This window comes from Equus quagga, chromosome 11 (genome assembly GCF_021613505.1).
Source record: "Equus quagga isolate Etosha38 chromosome 11, UCLA_HA_Equagga_1.0, whole genome shotgun sequence".
In the NCBI taxonomy this organism is placed as follows: Eukaryota; Metazoa; Chordata; class Mammalia; order Perissodactyla; family Equidae; genus Equus; species Equus quagga.
In genome coordinates, this window is record NC_060277.1 from 41,693,863 (window position 1) to 41,712,610 (window position 18,748).

Consider the following 18,748-nt stretch of genomic DNA (forward strand, 5'->3'; position numbering starts at 1 on the left):
TCAGTGGACCTGCATAGTACTTTGTGGCGTATGTCTAGCTATAAATCTTCAGATTCAGTGACTTTTGCCCTGCCTACATTCTAGTGGTTGGAGGGAGGGGTGTGTGTGTGGTAGCTCCTTCCTTTCAACATTGTGGCATTTCTGTTGTTGCAGGAAAGATTTTGAAGTTTGCTCTTCTGGGCTGAGTTGCCTGTCCCAGGTGTCAGCTCATTTGCAAGGCCTAGAGTCCTTGTTCATTCTTCCAGGGATGGAGGTTGAGCAAACGGATCAACAAATGGCATTAGTTGAGAGCCTGGAATATGTAAGAGGAGAGATCAATAAAGCCACAGATGACTTTACCACCTGGAAGACACATTTACTGGCTTCAGGCAGCCAAGGAGGTGGGACTGTTGTTCACTGAGGAAGTAAAAGCCCAGCGTAAGAGGGATGTCTTGTGGATTTTAGTCTAGACTACCCTAAGGACACATTGTGCTTTGTTCTGGACATATCTGGGCAGGGTTCTAAGGCACACAGGTGTGGTTGTCGCCCACAGCTCAACTTTCTGTGCCCCATTGTTTGAGAGCCTTACTTCTGGATGGTCGTCATGTCACTTACGTTGTAGCACCGGTGTAGGGAGGCAGCACAGGCTCACCAGGCTGTTACAGACGGTTCTCCCTTAGACTGGAAAGCTGAAGGCTAATATTTGGACTAAGCTGGTGTTCATACACACCAACCTAACTATTATTTTTGGCATTCTTAGAGCAAAATTGTTTCAATACAAGGCAATAAACTTGTAGATTTATCTAAACAAGGAATGTGTCTCATTTATCTTTGTATCCAGCACAGCTTGACACAGGGGCTCACCCATAGTAGGTGCTTAACGGGTGGCTGTTTGTTAAAATAACAAATGAAGATTGCAAATGATTTCCAGAGGCACTGAAGCAAATGATTTTTTGTTTGTTTCTTTTGCACCATATCACTTACTAGGAAACCAAATATTGGATGAAGGGTTTGTGGAAGATTTTTCAGAGCAAATGGAAACTGCCATTCGGGCCATCCTTTATGCCATCCAGAACTTAGCAGAAAGAAGCAGTAAAAAGATAGATGAGGACACTGACCAAACAAAACCACAAGAAGAGGATGGTATGTCTGAAATCAGGCAAAAAACTAGTTTTATACTTGATTTAATTTTTTATTTGATGATTTAGTTTTCTGGCTAAATATTTAAGAACAGATGTTAGAAATGATGATTGTGGGTGAATGGAGATGAAAAGGGTTTCTTTTCTGTTATTCATCATGGTGTTCTTTTCTGTGAATTTTGAAAGAGGCAGCAGACTTTGAGAGACTACAATCAGGACATCTAACAAAACTCTTAGAGGATGACTTCTGGGCTGATGTGAGCACTTTGCATGTGCAGAAAATAATTTCTGCTGTCTCTGAGCTGTTGGAGAGGCTGAAATCATATGGTGAGGATGGCACAGCATCAAAGCACATGGTAATCAATGGTTCTTTACAAGCTTCTTGCTGTCCAGAATGGGCCGGGCAAAGGGAGAATGGGTTTCACCTCACTCCACGTGGGTGGTCCCAGAGCAGGCCTCCCTGGCAAAATCACTGAGGACTTGATCTCTTTATATGTGTAAATGTCATTGAAAAACTTGAAAAGCTTAGAGCTTGCTAGCTGAGGGTTACAAGTGGAAGATGTATAGGTGCAAAACTGCTAGCAGTCCAGAATATCCGTTATCTTGGGATTCTTTCATATCCTACTCACATCATCCTGGCTGTTTGACGTTAATGCTGGATGGTGCTGCCATCAACTAAGGGTTAATGGCCATATTCTGCAGACACCATTCCCTTCACAGTAAGTCAGCAGAGGAAGAAGTTGTTGTCACTATAGTAAGTCCAGAGAAGCAACTAATTTTGTAGGACATTATATGTTATTCTGTAGCATTGCCTCTAGTGCCAACTTTGATTCCCCATAGAATTTGTTTATATACATTTTATTTAAACTCAAAACAAAACAAAAAAACCTTGTTAACTAAATGAGGCTTAAGTGACTAATAATTTAAAGTGTACTTTAGTGAGGGTTTGTGTGAACAAGGAAGACATCTCAAAGAGCAAGTGTGTGTGTATGTATGTGTGTTAAAATACATGTAAAACTTGGGGTCAGCCTGGTGGTGTAGTGGTTAAGTTCGCACATTCTGTTTTAGGGGCCTGGGGTTCGCCGGTTCGGATCCTGGGTGCACACCTATGCACTGCTTGTCAAACCATGCTGTGGCAGGTGTCCCACATATAAAGTAGAGGAAGATGGGCAAGGATGTTAGCTCAGGGCCAGTCTTCCTCAGCAAAAAGAGGAGGATTGGTGGCAGATGTTAGCTCAGGGCTAATCTTCCTCCAGAAAAAAAAAATACACAAAACTTAGCACTAGTGACATCTGGTACATTCACAATGTTGTACAACCATTGTTGCTGTCTAGTTCCAGAATGCTTTTTATCACCCCAAAAGGAAACCTGGTACCCATTAAGCAGTGTGAGCAGGCCTTCTGATCTGTTTTGCTCCTAGTTCTTCAGCCAGTCCTGCTGCTTGTTGGTGCGCCTGCTGCCCATGCTCTCCAGGTACTCAGACCTCGTCCTCTTCTTCCTGACCAATGCTTTGGCAACTCACCGTAGCACTGCGAAGCTGCTCTCTGTGCTTGCCCAGGTCTTTACAGAGCTCGCCCAGAAGGTAAGGACTGTTCATATGGCGCACCACGGGGCAGCTGGTACCCACATATTCTGAAGCCATTAGTGTGTGGTTTGACGGGCTTTTATTTTGGACCTTCACAAATAGCAGGAGGTGATTTGCTCTCCCTGTGGATTTTTTAGGGCTTTATCTGGCACCCTGTTACTAAGCGTGTTTCTAGTAAAGTCTTAGAACCTGCAGGGCCCCCATTGATGAACTCCCTAGACTCCAGAGGCTAAGGCTGTTGCTTTGTGTTCACACCCTTCTGTCTGACAACTCTGAGCTAGACTTGTGGGATAGATGAATCCTTAAGCCTATTATGTTTTCTTTTAATCATTTATATTTAATTGTGATGAAATGATAGTGGGGCTTTTAGGAGGAGCATCTTTCTTTAATAGGGAAGTCATCCATTCATTCAGCCATGTAGCCAGAACTGTTGAAAGCACTGATGTTGTAGAGACTGTAGACCCTACCCTTGAAATTCAAGAGCAAGAGACAGTCAAATCTAACAGACCCAACATGGTGTGGTAAGTGCCGTTTGGGGATATCCAGTTCTCGGACTCTAAGTTAGTCACTTAACCTCTCTGAGCCTCAGTTTCCTTGTTTATAAAATGAGATCTGCTTATGTTCGTTACCATTTTTGTGAGACCCACCTTCAATTGAATATATAGTTGTTTGTTTTGTTTCCTTAGTATTCCATGATTTTCTCCAAATCTAAGCACATTACAGATGAGATTTACCTGAGGAAGGCAGGAATTTACAAACTGAAGTTGGGGTCTAGGCTTCTTGTAAACAGTCAAGAGCTCTTAGTTCTGAGTCTTTGGGTTACTGGAATGGGTTAAAAAGTGAGAGGCAAGCCCATGCCTTGTATCTAGGTGATAAATATGTGTATTTGTTGAGTAGTAAATAAATGAATGAGTCTCACATTTACCCCCTCTATCTGATGGGCACGGAGCTGACCTTACATTCCACTGCTTCTTGGAGGAAACACTGCACAGGACAGTGGCAGGACAGTGTATGGTGAGGGTGCCCTGAGACTTGGGTCAGCTGTGTTTGTCCATGTGCACTATTGCTCGTCTGACAAGTTCTAGAATGACTGGCTTGTTCAACTTCCCTGTGTTTTGGAGGTGTTTGTGTGTGTTCTCAATCATTTAGCTTAATCAGCTGTGACTTGGGTTGGGGGTGGGGTGGAAGTCATTCTGATAGAAATAGAGTGTTGGGAGCCCAGTGGCTGTCCCAGCTGTAGCTACTGCGGTAGGACATCTGAATCGCCTTCCTGTTTGGTCTTATTCTGCCTGCATTTAAGCATATTTCTTTTAGAATAAGGTAGCTCGATGGAAAAATTAGGTAAGTTAATCAAAATGTATTTCAATCTACTTTACAGGAATACATGTCCTGAAAGTCAGTTTGCCTTTCCTTAAATTTGTGTCCAAACTGTATTCGTATCCTTTCTGAGCTTTGAGGGAAACTGAAAGTAGATTGGACACAGTGCTAAGACCATAGATGTAGGTTGTAAAGCATTTAATCCATACAAAGCTGTTTCTGTGTAACTAAGTCACAGGCAGTGTTTGCTAGTCTTGGATCTTAATTCCTTATTAGTCGACAGCTTGTTTTTAGTGCATTTTCACCCTCAGATTGACAAATAACTTGGTAGCTTGTATTTTCTCTGAGAAAATTAAAATTTCTGATTGACAACCACTGTTTTGTTCTGCTTATTCTTCTATTCATTTTTGTCCTCCACAGAAGTAGCTGATTTTTTTTTCAGGCTGTTTTCCAACATGAAATATGGTGTTGTTAACACTTCAGGAGTGTTATTGTATCTGACCTTGTTCTTCACTCCAGACCCCACACTGAGCCAGGTGCCATGGCAGCAAACAGCTGAGGCTTGATGTGGCATGTTACCCAGGAGTGACAGATGCACTTGAAGAATTGGGAGGAAGGTGTATTTTTTTTACATTAAAATTAACATGTTATTTGGGGAGTATCACACAAAATTTTCTTCGATTTTTAAAGTAAAAATGAAATCTCCCACTTGTAGCATCTGCTTCAAGTTGCTGGACCACCTGAGTTAAATGTCTTTCTCAATCCTCTCAGGCTTACTAATTTGAGAAGTAAAGGACAAAACCCCTTTGGGATTTAGACACTGAGAGGTGCCACCTTCCCTCAATGACTTGCTCATAAATACCATCTAGTATACTTCATTCAAATTTTTGTCTTGGCACAATGGCATGTTACCACACACCAGACACCTCTACAAAGTCAAAAGCCTCATATATTAAATCTGTTGTCAAGCTTTGAAACTGTGTAATAACTTATCACCAAGGAAGAAAAGAATATCGGAGGCCTACTGTACTTCCATCAGATTTAAAATATTGAGCTAGAGAAAGAATTGTTTGTTTAAATTTTTTTTTTCTGTGACAGGACTGGAAATCCCCCTTTTTTTGCTTTTTGCCCAACTGTTCACTCTTTTATTTTCAAGGGATTTTGCCTGCCCAAAGAATTTATGGAAGACTCAGCAGGAGAGGGAGCAACTGAGTTTCATGACTATGAGGGGGGTGGAATTGGAGAAGGCGAGGGCATGAAAGATGTGAGTGACCGGATAGAAAATGAAGAACAGGTACGTTTTCATGTGAAATACGAATACAGTTTACAGAAGCTCTCTCCCTTTTCCCCTTCTTTTCAATATTTAAATTCACACATAAATGTTTTTTTCTAGCTTAATGGTTTCAAACTGATCTGTGGAGCCCTAAGAATACTAGAGCTTTGAGAGTGAGTGTTATTAAAAAGCTCAAAGACCACAGAAAGGAACTTTGCAACTCAGTCATTGGTTATGGCTATAAATTTGAGAAGGAAATGATTTTAAAAAATTTTAATTTTGAACAGGGAGATTTTTACTGATCATTTTCTAGAGAATATTTTTATTAGTGGTTCATTTAAGGGTAGAAAACTTGGCTATTTTAAGTGATAATTGCATTAAACAATAATGCCCCTTGGGGCTGGCCCGGTGGCGTAGTAGTTAAGTTCTCACACTCCACTTTGGCAGCCTGGGGTTTGCCAGTTCGGATCCTGGGCATGGACCTACACACTACTCATCAAGCCATGCTGTGGTGGCATCCCACATGGAAGAACTAGAAGGACTTACAACTAGGATATACAACTATGTACTGGGGCTTTGGGGAGGGAAAAAAAAAAACAAAAGAATAATGCCGCATGTTTGCTATTAATAGGTTTGGTTGCTGTATGTCTTTAAGATATGTTGAAAACTTTTTTTTTTTAAAGACTGGCACCTGGGCTAACAACTATTGCCAGTCTTTTTTTTTTTTTTCTGCTTTATCTCCCCAAAACCCCCCTGTACACAGTTGTATATCTTAGTTGCAGGTCCTTCTAGTTGTGGGATGTGGGACGCCGCCTCAATGTGGCCTGATGAGCGGTGCCATGTCCATGCCCAGGATCCGAACCCTGGGCCGCCGCAGCGGAGCACGTGAACTTAACCACTTGGCCCTGGAGACAGCCCCTGAAAACTTTTAATCTATGCCTTTTTTTTGTTGGAATCAAGAATGCGTTTGAAATATTCAAATACTTTGGACTAAGATTGTTGTGTTGCTTTTTTAAATGCCTATCTCATTTGGGAGTGATTTTTTTTTTTTTTGGTGTACATGCTACTGTCAGTCATTTAGATTAATCAACTCCAACTTGAAGAAGTAAGAGGTAGTGACATTTCTTTTTATTTAAGGTATGATTATAGCTATTAAAAATAAAGGAGCAATCCACTTCAAACTTCCTGTCTTCCTTTGAAGGAAACACTGGAAAGAAAATAAAGAACCAAAAGAGTAATCCTAGTGTTTCTTTGTTGGAGCTCTGTCTAATATATACATTTTGTCTCTCTGTATTTCTCAAATTTAGCTTAATCAACACACAGTACTTTTCTAATGGAAAAAAATTTTATGTAAAGCTAATAGGAAAGTACAGTCCAATGCAAAAAAAGCTTAAGTGGAGATAAAAAGCTATCAGAACAATTTGGCTATCTAATAGATTTTAAATCATGTGTATTCTTTGACCTACAAATTCCATGTTTTCTTATAGAAATGCTAATAAGGGTCAAAGATAAATGTGTGTGAGGGGGTGTGTTTACACAAGGATGTTCACTACAGCATTGTTTATAATGGTGAAAATTGTGAAAGAATCCAAATACTCATCAGGAGGGAATTATTTAAATTATGACAACATCTATGCAGAGCAATACTATAAATTAGTTAAACAGAATGAGATAGATTTATGTGTATCAGCATGGAAATATATCTAGGAGACTTTTTTTAAAGTTGAAAAGCACATTGCGAAACAGTTTGTAAAGCATGGTCCCTTTTTAAAAGACGTTGGGAGGCAAGTATCGATACATACCACCTATATTACTGTGTGTGTGTTGCTGTATTCATGGATGAAAAGATGCACCAGGTGTCACTGCTGGGAGTTTCTCTGGGAATTTCACAGGATGGTGGTGCCATGGGAACCTTACTCTTTCTGTTTTGTTTAGAATTCTTTTAATGAGATTTTATTACTTTTGTATTTTTAAAAAGGACTTTTGAAATTTAACCATAATGAAAGAGAGAACAGTTGTGAATCTTTTGCCCCAAATATCACATGGATTAATTAGGAATATATAGTTTAAAGAAAAGTGAACAAAATCACATTCACAGTGGGATACTGTCCTAAGAGATCAAAGTGACATTAAAGATATAGACAATATAATAAGGTTGAATTTTTTATCCTACCGAGAGAGAATGCATATTCTTTTTAAATATGTCTGGATTTTTAAAAAATTCTCATGAAGAAAACCTCAACAAAATTCTATATTCTCTAATCACAAATGCAATAAAACTGGAAGTTAACTATAGAAATATTAAAGTAGGGGCTGGCCCCGTGGCCAAGTTGGTTTGCTCCACTTTGGTGGCCCAGGGTTTCACTGGTTCAGATCCTGGGCACGGACATGGCACCGCTTGTGAGGCCATGTTGAGGCCGTGTCCCACATAGCACAACTAGAAGGACCCACAACTAAAAATACACAACTATGTACCAGGGGGCCTAAGCCTTTTTGGGGAGAAAAAGGAAAAATAAAAAATCTTTAAAAAAAAATATATTAAAGCAAACCAGAAATTATTGTGTGTGGTTCTCTCTGTAGGTTCTCCTTTTTCCTCTATCTGGAGACAACGTTACACCATTAACATTTGTATGTATTTATCTTCTATTTAGAGCTGAGTAAACATTAGTGAAGTTAGAATGTTTGTTTGTTTTCTATAATGTTTATTGATACAGGCAGAAGATACATTTCAGAAGGGTCAAGAAAAGGATAAAGAGGATCCTGACTCAAAATCGGACATTAAAGGCGAGGATAATGCCATTGAGATGTCAGAAGACTTTGATGGGAAAATGCATGATGGCGAGCTTGAAGAACAAGGTTTGAGATTATCTGTCACTTCGTTCTTGTTTTTGAAAAGTAAATATTTTATTCAAGAAGTTACATGTTTCCAGTAGGGAGCCTATTATAATCTTTTGGAAGAAGTTCATTACTTTGCATAACTGCAAATGAAAGCATCAGGGGGCCGGCCCCGTGGCCAAGTGGTTAAGTTCGCAAGCTCCACTGTGGCAGCCCAGGGTTTCGCAGGTTCAGATCCTCGGTGTGGACATGGCACAGCTCATTAGGCCACGTTGAGGCGGCATCCCACATGCCACAACTAGAAGGACTCACAACTAAAATATACAACTATGTACTGGGGGGATTTGGGGAGAAAAAGAAGGTTGGCAACAGTTGTTAGCTCAGATGCCAATCTTTAAAAAATAAAATAAAATAAAGAAAACATGAGCATGTGCTTGCGCCATCGCCATCTCCACCGAGACAGAAGTCTGTAGTCAGTTTTGGAGATTTTCTCTGAGTAACTGACACCTTTACTGATGTGCTGGCTGCCTCTAGGTGTGCTAGATGCAGTGCTCTTCAGGGAAGAAAGAACAAGGAGCTTGGCTCTCAGCTCAAAAGTAAATTGTTCAGGGTAAATTTTAAAAAATATGGGGCCAGCCCAGTGGCACAGCAGTTAAGTCTGTGTGCTCCACTTTGGTGGCCCAGGATTCGCCAGTTTGGATCCCAGGTGTGGACATGGCACCGCTTGGCAAGCCATGCTGTGGCAGACATCCCACATGTAAAGTAGAGGAAGATGGGCATGGATGTTAGCTTAGGGCCAGTCTTCCTCAGCAAAGAGAGGAGGATTGACAGTGGATGTTAGCGCAGGGCTAATCTTACTCAAAAAAGAAAAAAATATATATTTTTTCCTAGTTGCAAAAATAGTAGATGTTTGTGGTAGGTGATTCAGAGCAAAAATATAGGAATGAAATAGATACCCCTTAGTCCTACCACCCAAACAACTTGATAAATTTTGGTTTATTACTTTCCATTTATTGCATATATTTACACACAGACCGTAAACAGTTCTAGAGTCTGCTTTTTTTCATTTAACACATTATGAACATTCCCCTTGTCATTAAAAATTGAGAATGTGATTTCTTACAGCACATCATCTGTCATATGTTTGTACCATAATTCAGCTATGGCCCTGAATTTCTGTCCAAAGCTAATTTGAGATAGAACATCTTATTCTAAGTGAAGATCTTGCAAACGTGAAAGCTGACCTCAGAGTAGAAGAGTGTACACGTCCCTAAGCAGCGTAAGGATATAACTTTTGGCACAGGAGTCCTTGAGCAAAGACAGTGGCAAGAAAATTCTGATTAATTGAGCCACACACATGATTTTCGATGTTAGATAAAATCATAGGAGTATAGTATGTTGGAGCTGGGGGGGAACCTTAGAAAATACATACTCCAACTCTGTCATTTCACAAATAAGAAACCAGAACCCAGTGAGTTTGCTGAGTCCCGTGATGAATATCGCCCCCGTACTAGAACTGGACGTCCTGACAGCTATTCCACTACCCTTCTACCTGTCTGTTAACATAATGTATCACAGACTTCATTGTTCCTTGTAACAGTTTGCGAAACACAGTCGGACTGCTTCAGCAGATCTAAAGGCATCAGCCCTTGAGTGTTCTAGAGAGGCAGGCAATAAATCCCAGGCGGAGCCCTTGCCAGGGAGTGGGGCCATGCCTCTCCAGCATGCACAGGACCAGGTCAGTTCGGGGATCTGCTTAACTAAGCTCAGTGCCTTCCCTTTCAGAAGAGGATGATGAGAAATCAGACAGTGAGGGTGGAGACCTGGATAAACAGATGGGTGATCTGAATGGTGAGGAAGCTGACAAACTAGATGAGAGGCTTTGGGGTGATGACGATGATGAGGAAGATGAGGAGGAAGAAGACGGTAAAACTGAAGAAACAGGACCAGGAATGGATGAGGTAACTAGAAGATTCCCCCCATTCTACAGTCCCCAGGTTGAGGGAGGCAGTCTTCCCACCAGCTACCACTCCCTGTCATTACTGTTCTTCCTTTTCTTTATTTTTCTTCTTCTCCTTCTTCCATCTCTCTTTTTTTCCCCTCTCTCTCTTGTCTTACTGATTATATTCAGAGCTAGAGGAGTAGCCTGACCCAAACCATCCCATGTGTTATGGGGAGGGAAGTTAAGAAGACTCAGGGCAGATGCTCTGGTTCTGCTAGTGGCCACTGCCCTTCTCTAGCTCCCTGCTTCGGAGAACTCCAGGGCTGGCTGTGACACTGCAGCAGCACAGCCTGCCCCACTCCGCTGTTCACACACCTGCTATTACTGCTGCTTTTCTGGGCAGAGCCACACTGTTTTCTCCAGGTCATGGATGACGCCCTGTCAGCTGGATATTTCCGTGAGATAGGCCCAATGGGCAGAAATTAAACATGTCTGAGAGCTACTTTAGGTAGAGTCAACCTATGAAAGCAGCTTGTTAGATTGAGAGTAATGATTTTGTCTTTTTCTCTTCCTCTGACATTTAGGAAGATTGTGAACTTGTTGCTAAAGATGACAACTTGGATGCTGGGAAGTCAAACAGAGATAAAAAACAGCAAGATAAGAAGGAAGAAAAGGAAGAAGCAGAAGCTGCTGATGATGGACAAGGCCAAGACAAAATTAATGAACAAATAGATGAGGTAATATGGATTTGAAACTGATCCACTCTCCTGAATCAAGGCGAGGGCTGCTGCACTGCACAGCTCTTGGGGTGTTTCAAGACATTTTTTCCCTATTCATCAATGTTTTTCCCATTTCCTCGTAAAAGAATGTGCAATGGAGCCTCTTATCAGGACATAAAATGTCTAACTATTGGTTACCAGTGAGGTAGTCTTCGTGCTATTTGGGCTCATGCTGTAGTTTGGAAGCTAAAACCTGTGGTCTCTTTCTATATTTCTCCTCATAAACTTCAGTTTCTTCTTGAGATTAAGTAATAAAGTACCTCTTATCAGAGGAGAACCTGCACAGAAAGTGAAGTTTGAAGTTCCATCATGAAAATTCTAAAAATGCTAGTAAAACTCTTAACGTGTGCTGGTAACTTCAGGGACGAGACATTGTATTCTCTCAGCATCACTACTTAGAACTAATTATATGTGAATGCTACTTTAAAGAAAAAATTTTTATTTCTATTTTTTTTCTCTCCATTGTCCCAAGAGAGAATATGATGAGAATGAGGTGGACCCTTATCATGGCAATCAGGAAACGCTGCCAGAACCTGAGGCCTTGGACCTTCCGGATGACTTAAACCTAGATGGCGAAAACAAGAACAGTGATGAGGACACAGACCGTGAAGAAGGGGAAGGTATGTCTTTTGAAACCTAACGAGACCAGCTGGAACTCCTTGAAAATGAGCGGTAACCGAGTTTAGTGTCACGGTCAGGTCATAAGTCATGTCTGGTCAGCTCAATTCCAGTTTGAGAAAATGGTTTGCTTTTCCTTTGTAGTGTTTGTTGTCTCATTAGACCTACAGCTTGTAAGCCAGCAGGTCTCAGTTAGCACTGTCATCTCCTATCCTGTGTTCAGGGCTGCTGGGCCTGGGTGGTGCTTCATCACACACAGCCCCATCTCCCCACAGCCGTCACCATGTGCCCATCTCTTGGGTTGATGTGCGGTCTGGGTGTACCCAGGCCTGGCCCCTGGAGCCCAGTCACAGCTTTCTTAGGGAAATGATTGTTTCAGTTATTGATTGTTGTGCTTATGTTGTGCGTTTAGTCTAAAATAGGAAGACATTAAAATGCAGAATGGAATTGAATAATCCCGAGAGAAATCACATGGCACATGACAGTAATCTAGGGCTTCTGTCACCCATTGTTCAACCCAACTGACTTGTCTAGGAAGTGCCATCTGGTATTGGAAGTGTTGGGTAGGAGGTGCTCCTATAATAGAGGGCCCCCCCATCGTGGTGGGTAACCAGACAGACAAATGTAAGCTAGCCACGCTCTGCTTCATAATGAATCAGTTACGTATTTGGAAAAGCTATTTTTAAAAAAAGTGTTTTTTAAACACATCATACTGGAACAAAAATAGCAAGTTAGAAAAGAATAAGAGGTATTACTTATATACAAATTTAATATAAGAAACATACTATATACTATTTATGGATACATCAAATGTATGAAAACAGAGATAGGAATAATATAACTTCAGGTTATGGTGACCTCTGAGGAAGCAGGAATGGCAAAGGCATCCAGAATCTAGATAGTTGTATCCAGAACCATTTATTTTTTTTAAAAAACAAGTGACAGAAGTTTGATACAGTATGTCAGGATGTTAACATCTCTTAAATCTAGGAGATGAGTATATGGCTCTCATAGTTTTAAAGTGCATTTTCCATGTTTAAATAAATCTGTGAACTTATTAACCAGAACCATTTGATTAAGAGTTTGATATGGGCTTTCCTCATGCTTGGAACATTCTTCACTCTGAATCTCTAGTTTGCTTTTAAACGTAGTGTAAGTTGTTGCTTCTGAGGCCATGTCATTACCTTATAATTTTGCAATCTGACTTCACTGTTAAATTCAGTAACCAAGCAAACATAAAGGTAAGAAAATTAAAATTCACTGACAGTGTAGAAACTGACAGTTTCTATTTGCTCTAGAAAAACATCCAGACTGACTTTAAGATATTGTGCATATAAACTATTAAAGAATTATTTGCTAACAAAGTAACTGATTTCTGAAGTGTCCAAAGTACAGTCATGTGTTGCATAACGATGTTTCAGTTAGCGACAGACTGCATATGTAATGGTGGTCCCGTGAGATTAGTGCCATACAGCCTAGGTGTGTGGTAGGCTATACCATCTAGGTTTGTGTAAGTACACTCTGTGGTGGTCACACAATGACAGAGTCACCTGACGACACATTTTTCAGAACATATCTTTGTCATTAAGAGACTGTATAGAAAAGCTCTTCTAATAAACAAACTTTTTCAAATAGGATTGTTTCTTTTCAAATGTATGTTGTATTTTCTGTGATGATAAAGAATGATGTCCACCAATTATTCCCAATGATAATTGAAAATTAGACTGTCATTTGCTGTCTTTGGTGTAAAACATTCCTACTGTCGCAGTGGCTTTTAGGACTTTTTAGTGGATTAGAACTTTTTAATGAAATGCACCATCTAAACAGTTGCATGCAATGTATAGGTATGGCTTAAAGCAGGGGTAGGCAGACTTTTTTTGTAAAGGGTCAGATAATAAATATATCAGGCTTTGCAGGCCATAAGCTGCAATAGAGGTTGCAAATACTGAGTTCTGCTGTTGTAGTGTGAAAGCAGCCACGGGCTACACAGAGTGGATGGGGTAAACACATAGGTAAGCAAATTGATGTGGCTGTGTTCCTGTAAAATTTTCTACACAGAAACGTGTCGGCCAGATTTGGCCCATGGGCCATAGTTTGCCAACTCCTGGTTTGAGAGTCATAATAAAACAAAACACTTGCATAACTTCATCCTATGTTAAGAAATCATATTGTTAATTTTTTAAAATTCTGTGTTCCTTCTTCCAGAAGAGAATCCTTTGGAAATTAAAGAAAAACCAGTGGATACTGAAGAAGGAGGTCATGAAGCCGAGGAAATAAATGAGGAGACTGAGGCTGACCAGAATGAAGGTGAGGGTCAACATGAGCCTGAGGAAGGCCCCAGTGAAGATGACAGTGACGAGGGGGAGGAAGAGATGGACACAGGAGCTAATGACCAAGACAAAGATACTGCTGAACATCCCGAAGAAAACTCAGAGGAAGAGCAGCAGTCCTTGGAGGACAAGGACAAGGAAGCCAGTGAGGAAAGTGCAGAGAATGGCGTCTCTGTGGAACGAGGTCTCCAGCCCCAGGTATTGTGGGGTGTCTGGCTTGGCTTATTTTAGAAGTAATAATAATGAGGAGGAGAAATTACCTTATTCCCATTAGAATCTCTTTGAGGATACTTCTCCATTGCCGGATGGTACTGCCAAACAGATTTAAGTTTCTGTGTAAGACCCTCTTTGGCTGATCCCCTTCCTGCAGACTCCCCTTGGTGAGGAGTGAGCGCCTGCTTGCTCTAGAGCCCACCACCCCGGCTCAAGTCCTTCCCCCCAAGCACTTACTATGGTGTTTGATTTCCCTGCAGGAGCAGGAAAAAGAAGAAGGGGAGAACTCTGATGCAGAGGAGCAGGTACCAGAGGCTATGGAGAGGAAGGAGCATGCCTCCTGTGGGCAGACTGGGCTGGAGAGTGTGCAGAGTGCGCAGGCTGTGGAGCTGGCTGGGGCCGCGCCCGAGAAGGAGCAGGGCAACGAGGTAATGAGCCCTCGCGGCCTCTGCCAGCTGCGTCTAGGAGGGCCTCTTCTCCCTATCTGAAACCACATTGTATTTAGTAGTAGCTGGTTTATGTGTGCTGTTTTTCGTTGTTGACATCTGGAAGATCATCTCCCATTCTTTGAGAAATGATCGTATACCTATTTTCATATGCCTCCCAGAACAAACCTCAGAATATTTGCTACACACACTATTTTAGTGATGTGCTTAGTGAGAAAAAGTTATTAGACTATAGTTCTCCATGGGAGAATCAGGTTCATGTTATTTTTTAGAAAGCTCCCAAGGAAGGAAAGGTTGAATTTAGACTTCAGGCAGTAATATGCCTCTCATAGTGCTTCCCTTTGCTTTGCTGTTCACCAGGCTTCTAAATGTTTTAATTTAAAAAGCAAAGCGCACATCTTTATTTCTTGACCTGGGGTGATGTGTTCTGTGTATGGCCACAGTTTGGGCTGCTGGCATGCTGTGTAAAGAGCACGCAAAGTCAGAGGACCTGCTGCCCATAGTGGTGACTGGACAACTCCTATAGTCTGTTTGAGCCCCAGTTTTCTCACCAATGATAACAACTGTTTATATTTCTCATAGTCCCTCCACCCCATTCATTGAGTACCTGCTATGTGCTTAGCATTTTCATACTTCAGCAAGTCCTCAGAGTGGCCCTATAAGATGGCTGATCTTATTGTTCTTATTTTCTCCATTTTACATTTGAGTTAAATAAGCCTATGTAAAGCTAAATGACAATCTCAAAGGTACACAGCTGGTTGATGATGAAGCCTGGTTTGTAATCAAGTTCTGTCCTGTCTTCAGAGTAAGCCTTACACTCTTGTAAACAAGCAGCTGATCAGCCTTGCACAGCGAAGTCACCCAGGAGGGTAACAGATCTGGGTCTCAAGGCTCCTGTTTCTGCTCACAGGCCAGGCCTTAGTCATGGATGAGTTCCAGAGCAGGCAGGCAGGCAGGTCTGACTGAGATAAGAGTAATGGTGAGAGAAGTTGTGTGCAACGCAGCACAATAACTAGGTGCTTGGATAGCTTGCTCCACCCTCCCTCATTCTTTTATGGCTTGGATTTCATAGGAACACGGGAGTGGAGCTGCAGACGCAAACCAGGCAGAAGGCCATGAGTCCAACTTCATTGCCCGGCTGGCTTCCCAGAAACAGACCCGGAAAAACACACAGGTCTCTGTTGCTCTTCAACTAAACTTAGGCGAAGGCTGCATGTAAAAAAGATGCTCTGAACATAGTGGCTAAATAAAAAAGCCACATTCTCAGCCTTTGCTGCCCCACCAAATGTGATGGCAGCCTTGGGCTGAGCAACCAGGACTGTGGGGCTGTCCCAGTGGAACCTGGGGCTTCTTCCGTGTGGGTGGATGCGTGAGTGGGTAGGTGGAGGGTGCACGCATGCACACCACACACTCACACACACACCCTGTTCCTGGTGTGCATACATGTGCACACACATGCACACACACATATCCTGTTCCTGTTTTGGAACCTAAGAGCCAGGTGTTGGGTGCTGCTGCCCAGCACCAACTGGTGTTATTATTTTCACTGTCCATACTCCTGCATTTTAAAAGTAGTTTCTTTTATTGGAGAGTAATTCATGTACATAATACAAAATTAGTATATAAAAACCAATCCCCTAGGGGCCGAGTGGTTAAGTTCGTGCGCTCCACTGTGGCGGCCCAGGGTTCGGATCCTGGGCGCGGACATGGCACCGCTCGTCAGGCCATGTTGAGGCGGCGTCCCACATCCCACAACTAGAAGGACATGCAACTAAGATATACAACTGTGTACGGGGGCGTTTGGAAAAAAAAAACAAAAACCAATCCCCTAAAAAGTTTCCGTCCTATTCCTGTCTTCAAGCCCCGCAAGGGACCATGCCCAGAGCAAATTGGTGCTCCCAGTTTTGTCATCTTTCAGAGATATTTTCTGCATATGTAACATACTGATGGATGGATGGATGGATGGATGGATGTGCGTGAGAGTGTTTCTTTGCTTCCTTGCCTTTATTTCAGATATAAGAGTATATCATAGAGGTGGTTCTGTATGTGTGTATAGAGATCTGCCCATTCTTTTTAACAGCTACATTGAATTCCATTCTTGTATGGCTTTCTCTCATTTACTTAACTCGCCCCTATGGATGGACATTATGGTTATTTTTCATCTTTTTGCCAGTACAGACAAGGCTCTAATGAATTTCCTCATATTTCCCCCAGAGTTTTAAGAGGAAACCTGGACAGGCTGACAATGAACGCTCCATGGGTGATCACAATGAGCATGTGCATAAGCGCCTGAGGACTGTGGATACAGACAGCCACACCGAGCAGGGGCCATACCAGCCCCAGGCCCAGGTGGAGGACGCAGATGCATTTGAGCACATTAAACAAGGCAACGACCCTTATGATGCCCAGACCTATGGTACGGAGCACGGAAGCCTTCTCCTTTGCTCACAGGCGCTCTGTGAGAGCTTATGCTGTATGACTGTCTGCCCGCCAGTTGTTATTGCAAATTCATCTTAGGAGGGAGGGGAAATGGTTTTTTAAAAAGTATTCTCTCTCTAATAAGAACTGTGCAGAAATACAATTTTGTTTTGGTATAAAGGTGTCCATAGCCAAGTGCAAATGCTTGGGGTTTCTGGGTCTAGTGTAAGCTGTTTAAATATCCTTGATAACGGTTATCCACATCCAAACCTAACCCTGATCTCAGGGTTTCTTAATACTGGACGTTTCTTCACCGTCACTTTGAGGTTGCTCCTCGCAGCTGCAGGAGTTGTGAACTTGAAATAGATGTTTTCCCCATAAGTGAAAAGAGGAAAAAAAAATCTCAGCATAAGAAGGGAGTAGTCAGTCTCCCCTTCTAGTTCTCTTGGTGAGTTTTTAGTATTTCATTCCTAATAGGTAAACTAGTGTTGATAATATCTGTGAAGACAGTATAAAAATGATTGCCCTGCCATGGATTACCTTTTTCTCTCCCTGCCCCTACTTTTTAGAAAAATAAAGCAGTAATAATAATAGCTACGCTGTATTTATGCCAGACACTGTTCTGAGCCTCTGCTGCATGATCATGGAATTCCTCCAGTAATCTTAGGAGCTGGGATTTCTCCATTTTAAAGTTGAGCACACTGAGGCCAAAGAAGTTTAAGAATTTGTCCAAGATCATGATGCTGGGCTTCCCATGCCCCATGTTATACTCCTAATCACTATAGTTTCTCCACCCATAACGTAGTAATGGGAGATAATTCCATTAGCTGCTCTGAGTCAGGTGTCCAGTCTGTTTATTCCAGTTCAGTGTCTGTCATAGCAGTAAAAACCCAGCTAAATATCCTACTTCTGTGGTCACATGAATAGTTACACTGTGTGTTTGTAGTTTCTGTTGGGGGTAGAGAATAGGCAGTTACACCAGCAGGTCAGTAGGACATCTCGGGCACAGACAAGCCAAGCACTATGTTCAAGCCACACAGCTGGTCAGTGGCAGAACCAGCAGTAGCAGAATCTTGGAAGCTAGAACTGACAGAAACTACACCCACACGTGATTACCTTGTTATCTAAAGATCTAGGCTTTCTATGTGTGTGTGCTTGTTGGCAGATGTGGCCAGCAAAGAGCAGCAACAGTCTGCAAAAGACTCCAGCAAGGACCAGGAAGAGGAGGAGATAGAGGATGCCTTCATGGACATGGAAGAGCAAGAGGAGCTCACAGCAGTAGACCCGGAGCAGCTGAAGCCAGAGGAGTTCAAGTCGGGGACCATGGCAAGCCCCAGTGAGTCCTACCGAGAACCAGTCCCGGCTAAGCTCTCTGACTTAGAGAAGTCTCTTCTCTTATACTGTAGTCTGGTGTGATCTGTTCTTCCACGTCCTAACCCATGGCTGAAATATCCATTTGCCTGTAATAATTTCACAATGAAGGATTGAGGAGTGGTGTTGCAGGACACTATCCCTCAAGACTTCATTTTTGTTTCTTTTAAAGACATAGCACTTTTTTTTTTTTAAAGATTGGCCCTTAGCTAACGTCTGTTGCCAATCATCTTTTTTTCTTTCTTCTTCTTCTTTTTCTTCTCCCTAAAGCCCCCCAGTACATAGTTGTATATTCTAGTTGTAGGTCCTTCTAGTTTTTCTGTGTGGGATGCTGCCACAGCATGGCTTAATGAGTGGTGCTAGGTCTGTGGTCAGGATCCAAACTGGCAAACCTGAGGCCACCAAAGTGGAGTGCGAGCTTAACCACTCTACCATGAGGCCGGTCCCTCAAGGAGACTTCTGAAACTTGAGTTTCAGACAAAATCCCATCAGTCTTTTTTAAA

At 42.0% G+C, this 18,748-nt stretch overlaps 1 protein-coding gene across 1 annotated transcript in view; it reads left to right on the plus strand.

Annotated features, from left to right (window-relative positions):
• MDN1 (midasin AAA ATPase 1) overlaps positions 1-18,748 on the plus strand; it is a 170,898-nt gene that overhangs the window by 141,831 nt on the left and 10,319 nt on the right. The window contains exons 80-93 of the mRNA XM_046676076.1: positions 154-380; positions 967-1,122; positions 1,305-1,474; positions 2,539-2,700; positions 5,177-5,314; positions 8,008-8,149; positions 9,914-10,089; positions 10,655-10,807; positions 11,322-11,469; positions 13,673-13,995; positions 14,271-14,438; positions 15,529-15,630; positions 16,671-16,872; positions 18,040-18,210. Coding sequence (XP_046532032.1) covers positions 154-380; positions 967-1,122; positions 1,305-1,474; positions 2,539-2,700; positions 5,177-5,314; positions 8,008-8,149; positions 9,914-10,089; positions 10,655-10,807; positions 11,322-11,469; positions 13,673-13,995; positions 14,271-14,438; positions 15,529-15,630; positions 16,671-16,872; positions 18,040-18,210 — 2,438 coding nt within the window. The remainder of the gene's footprint in view (positions 1-153; positions 381-966; positions 1,123-1,304; positions 1,475-2,538; positions 2,701-5,176; positions 5,315-8,007; positions 8,150-9,913; positions 10,090-10,654; positions 10,808-11,321; positions 11,470-13,672; positions 13,996-14,270; positions 14,439-15,528; positions 15,631-16,670; positions 16,873-18,039; positions 18,211-18,748) is intronic.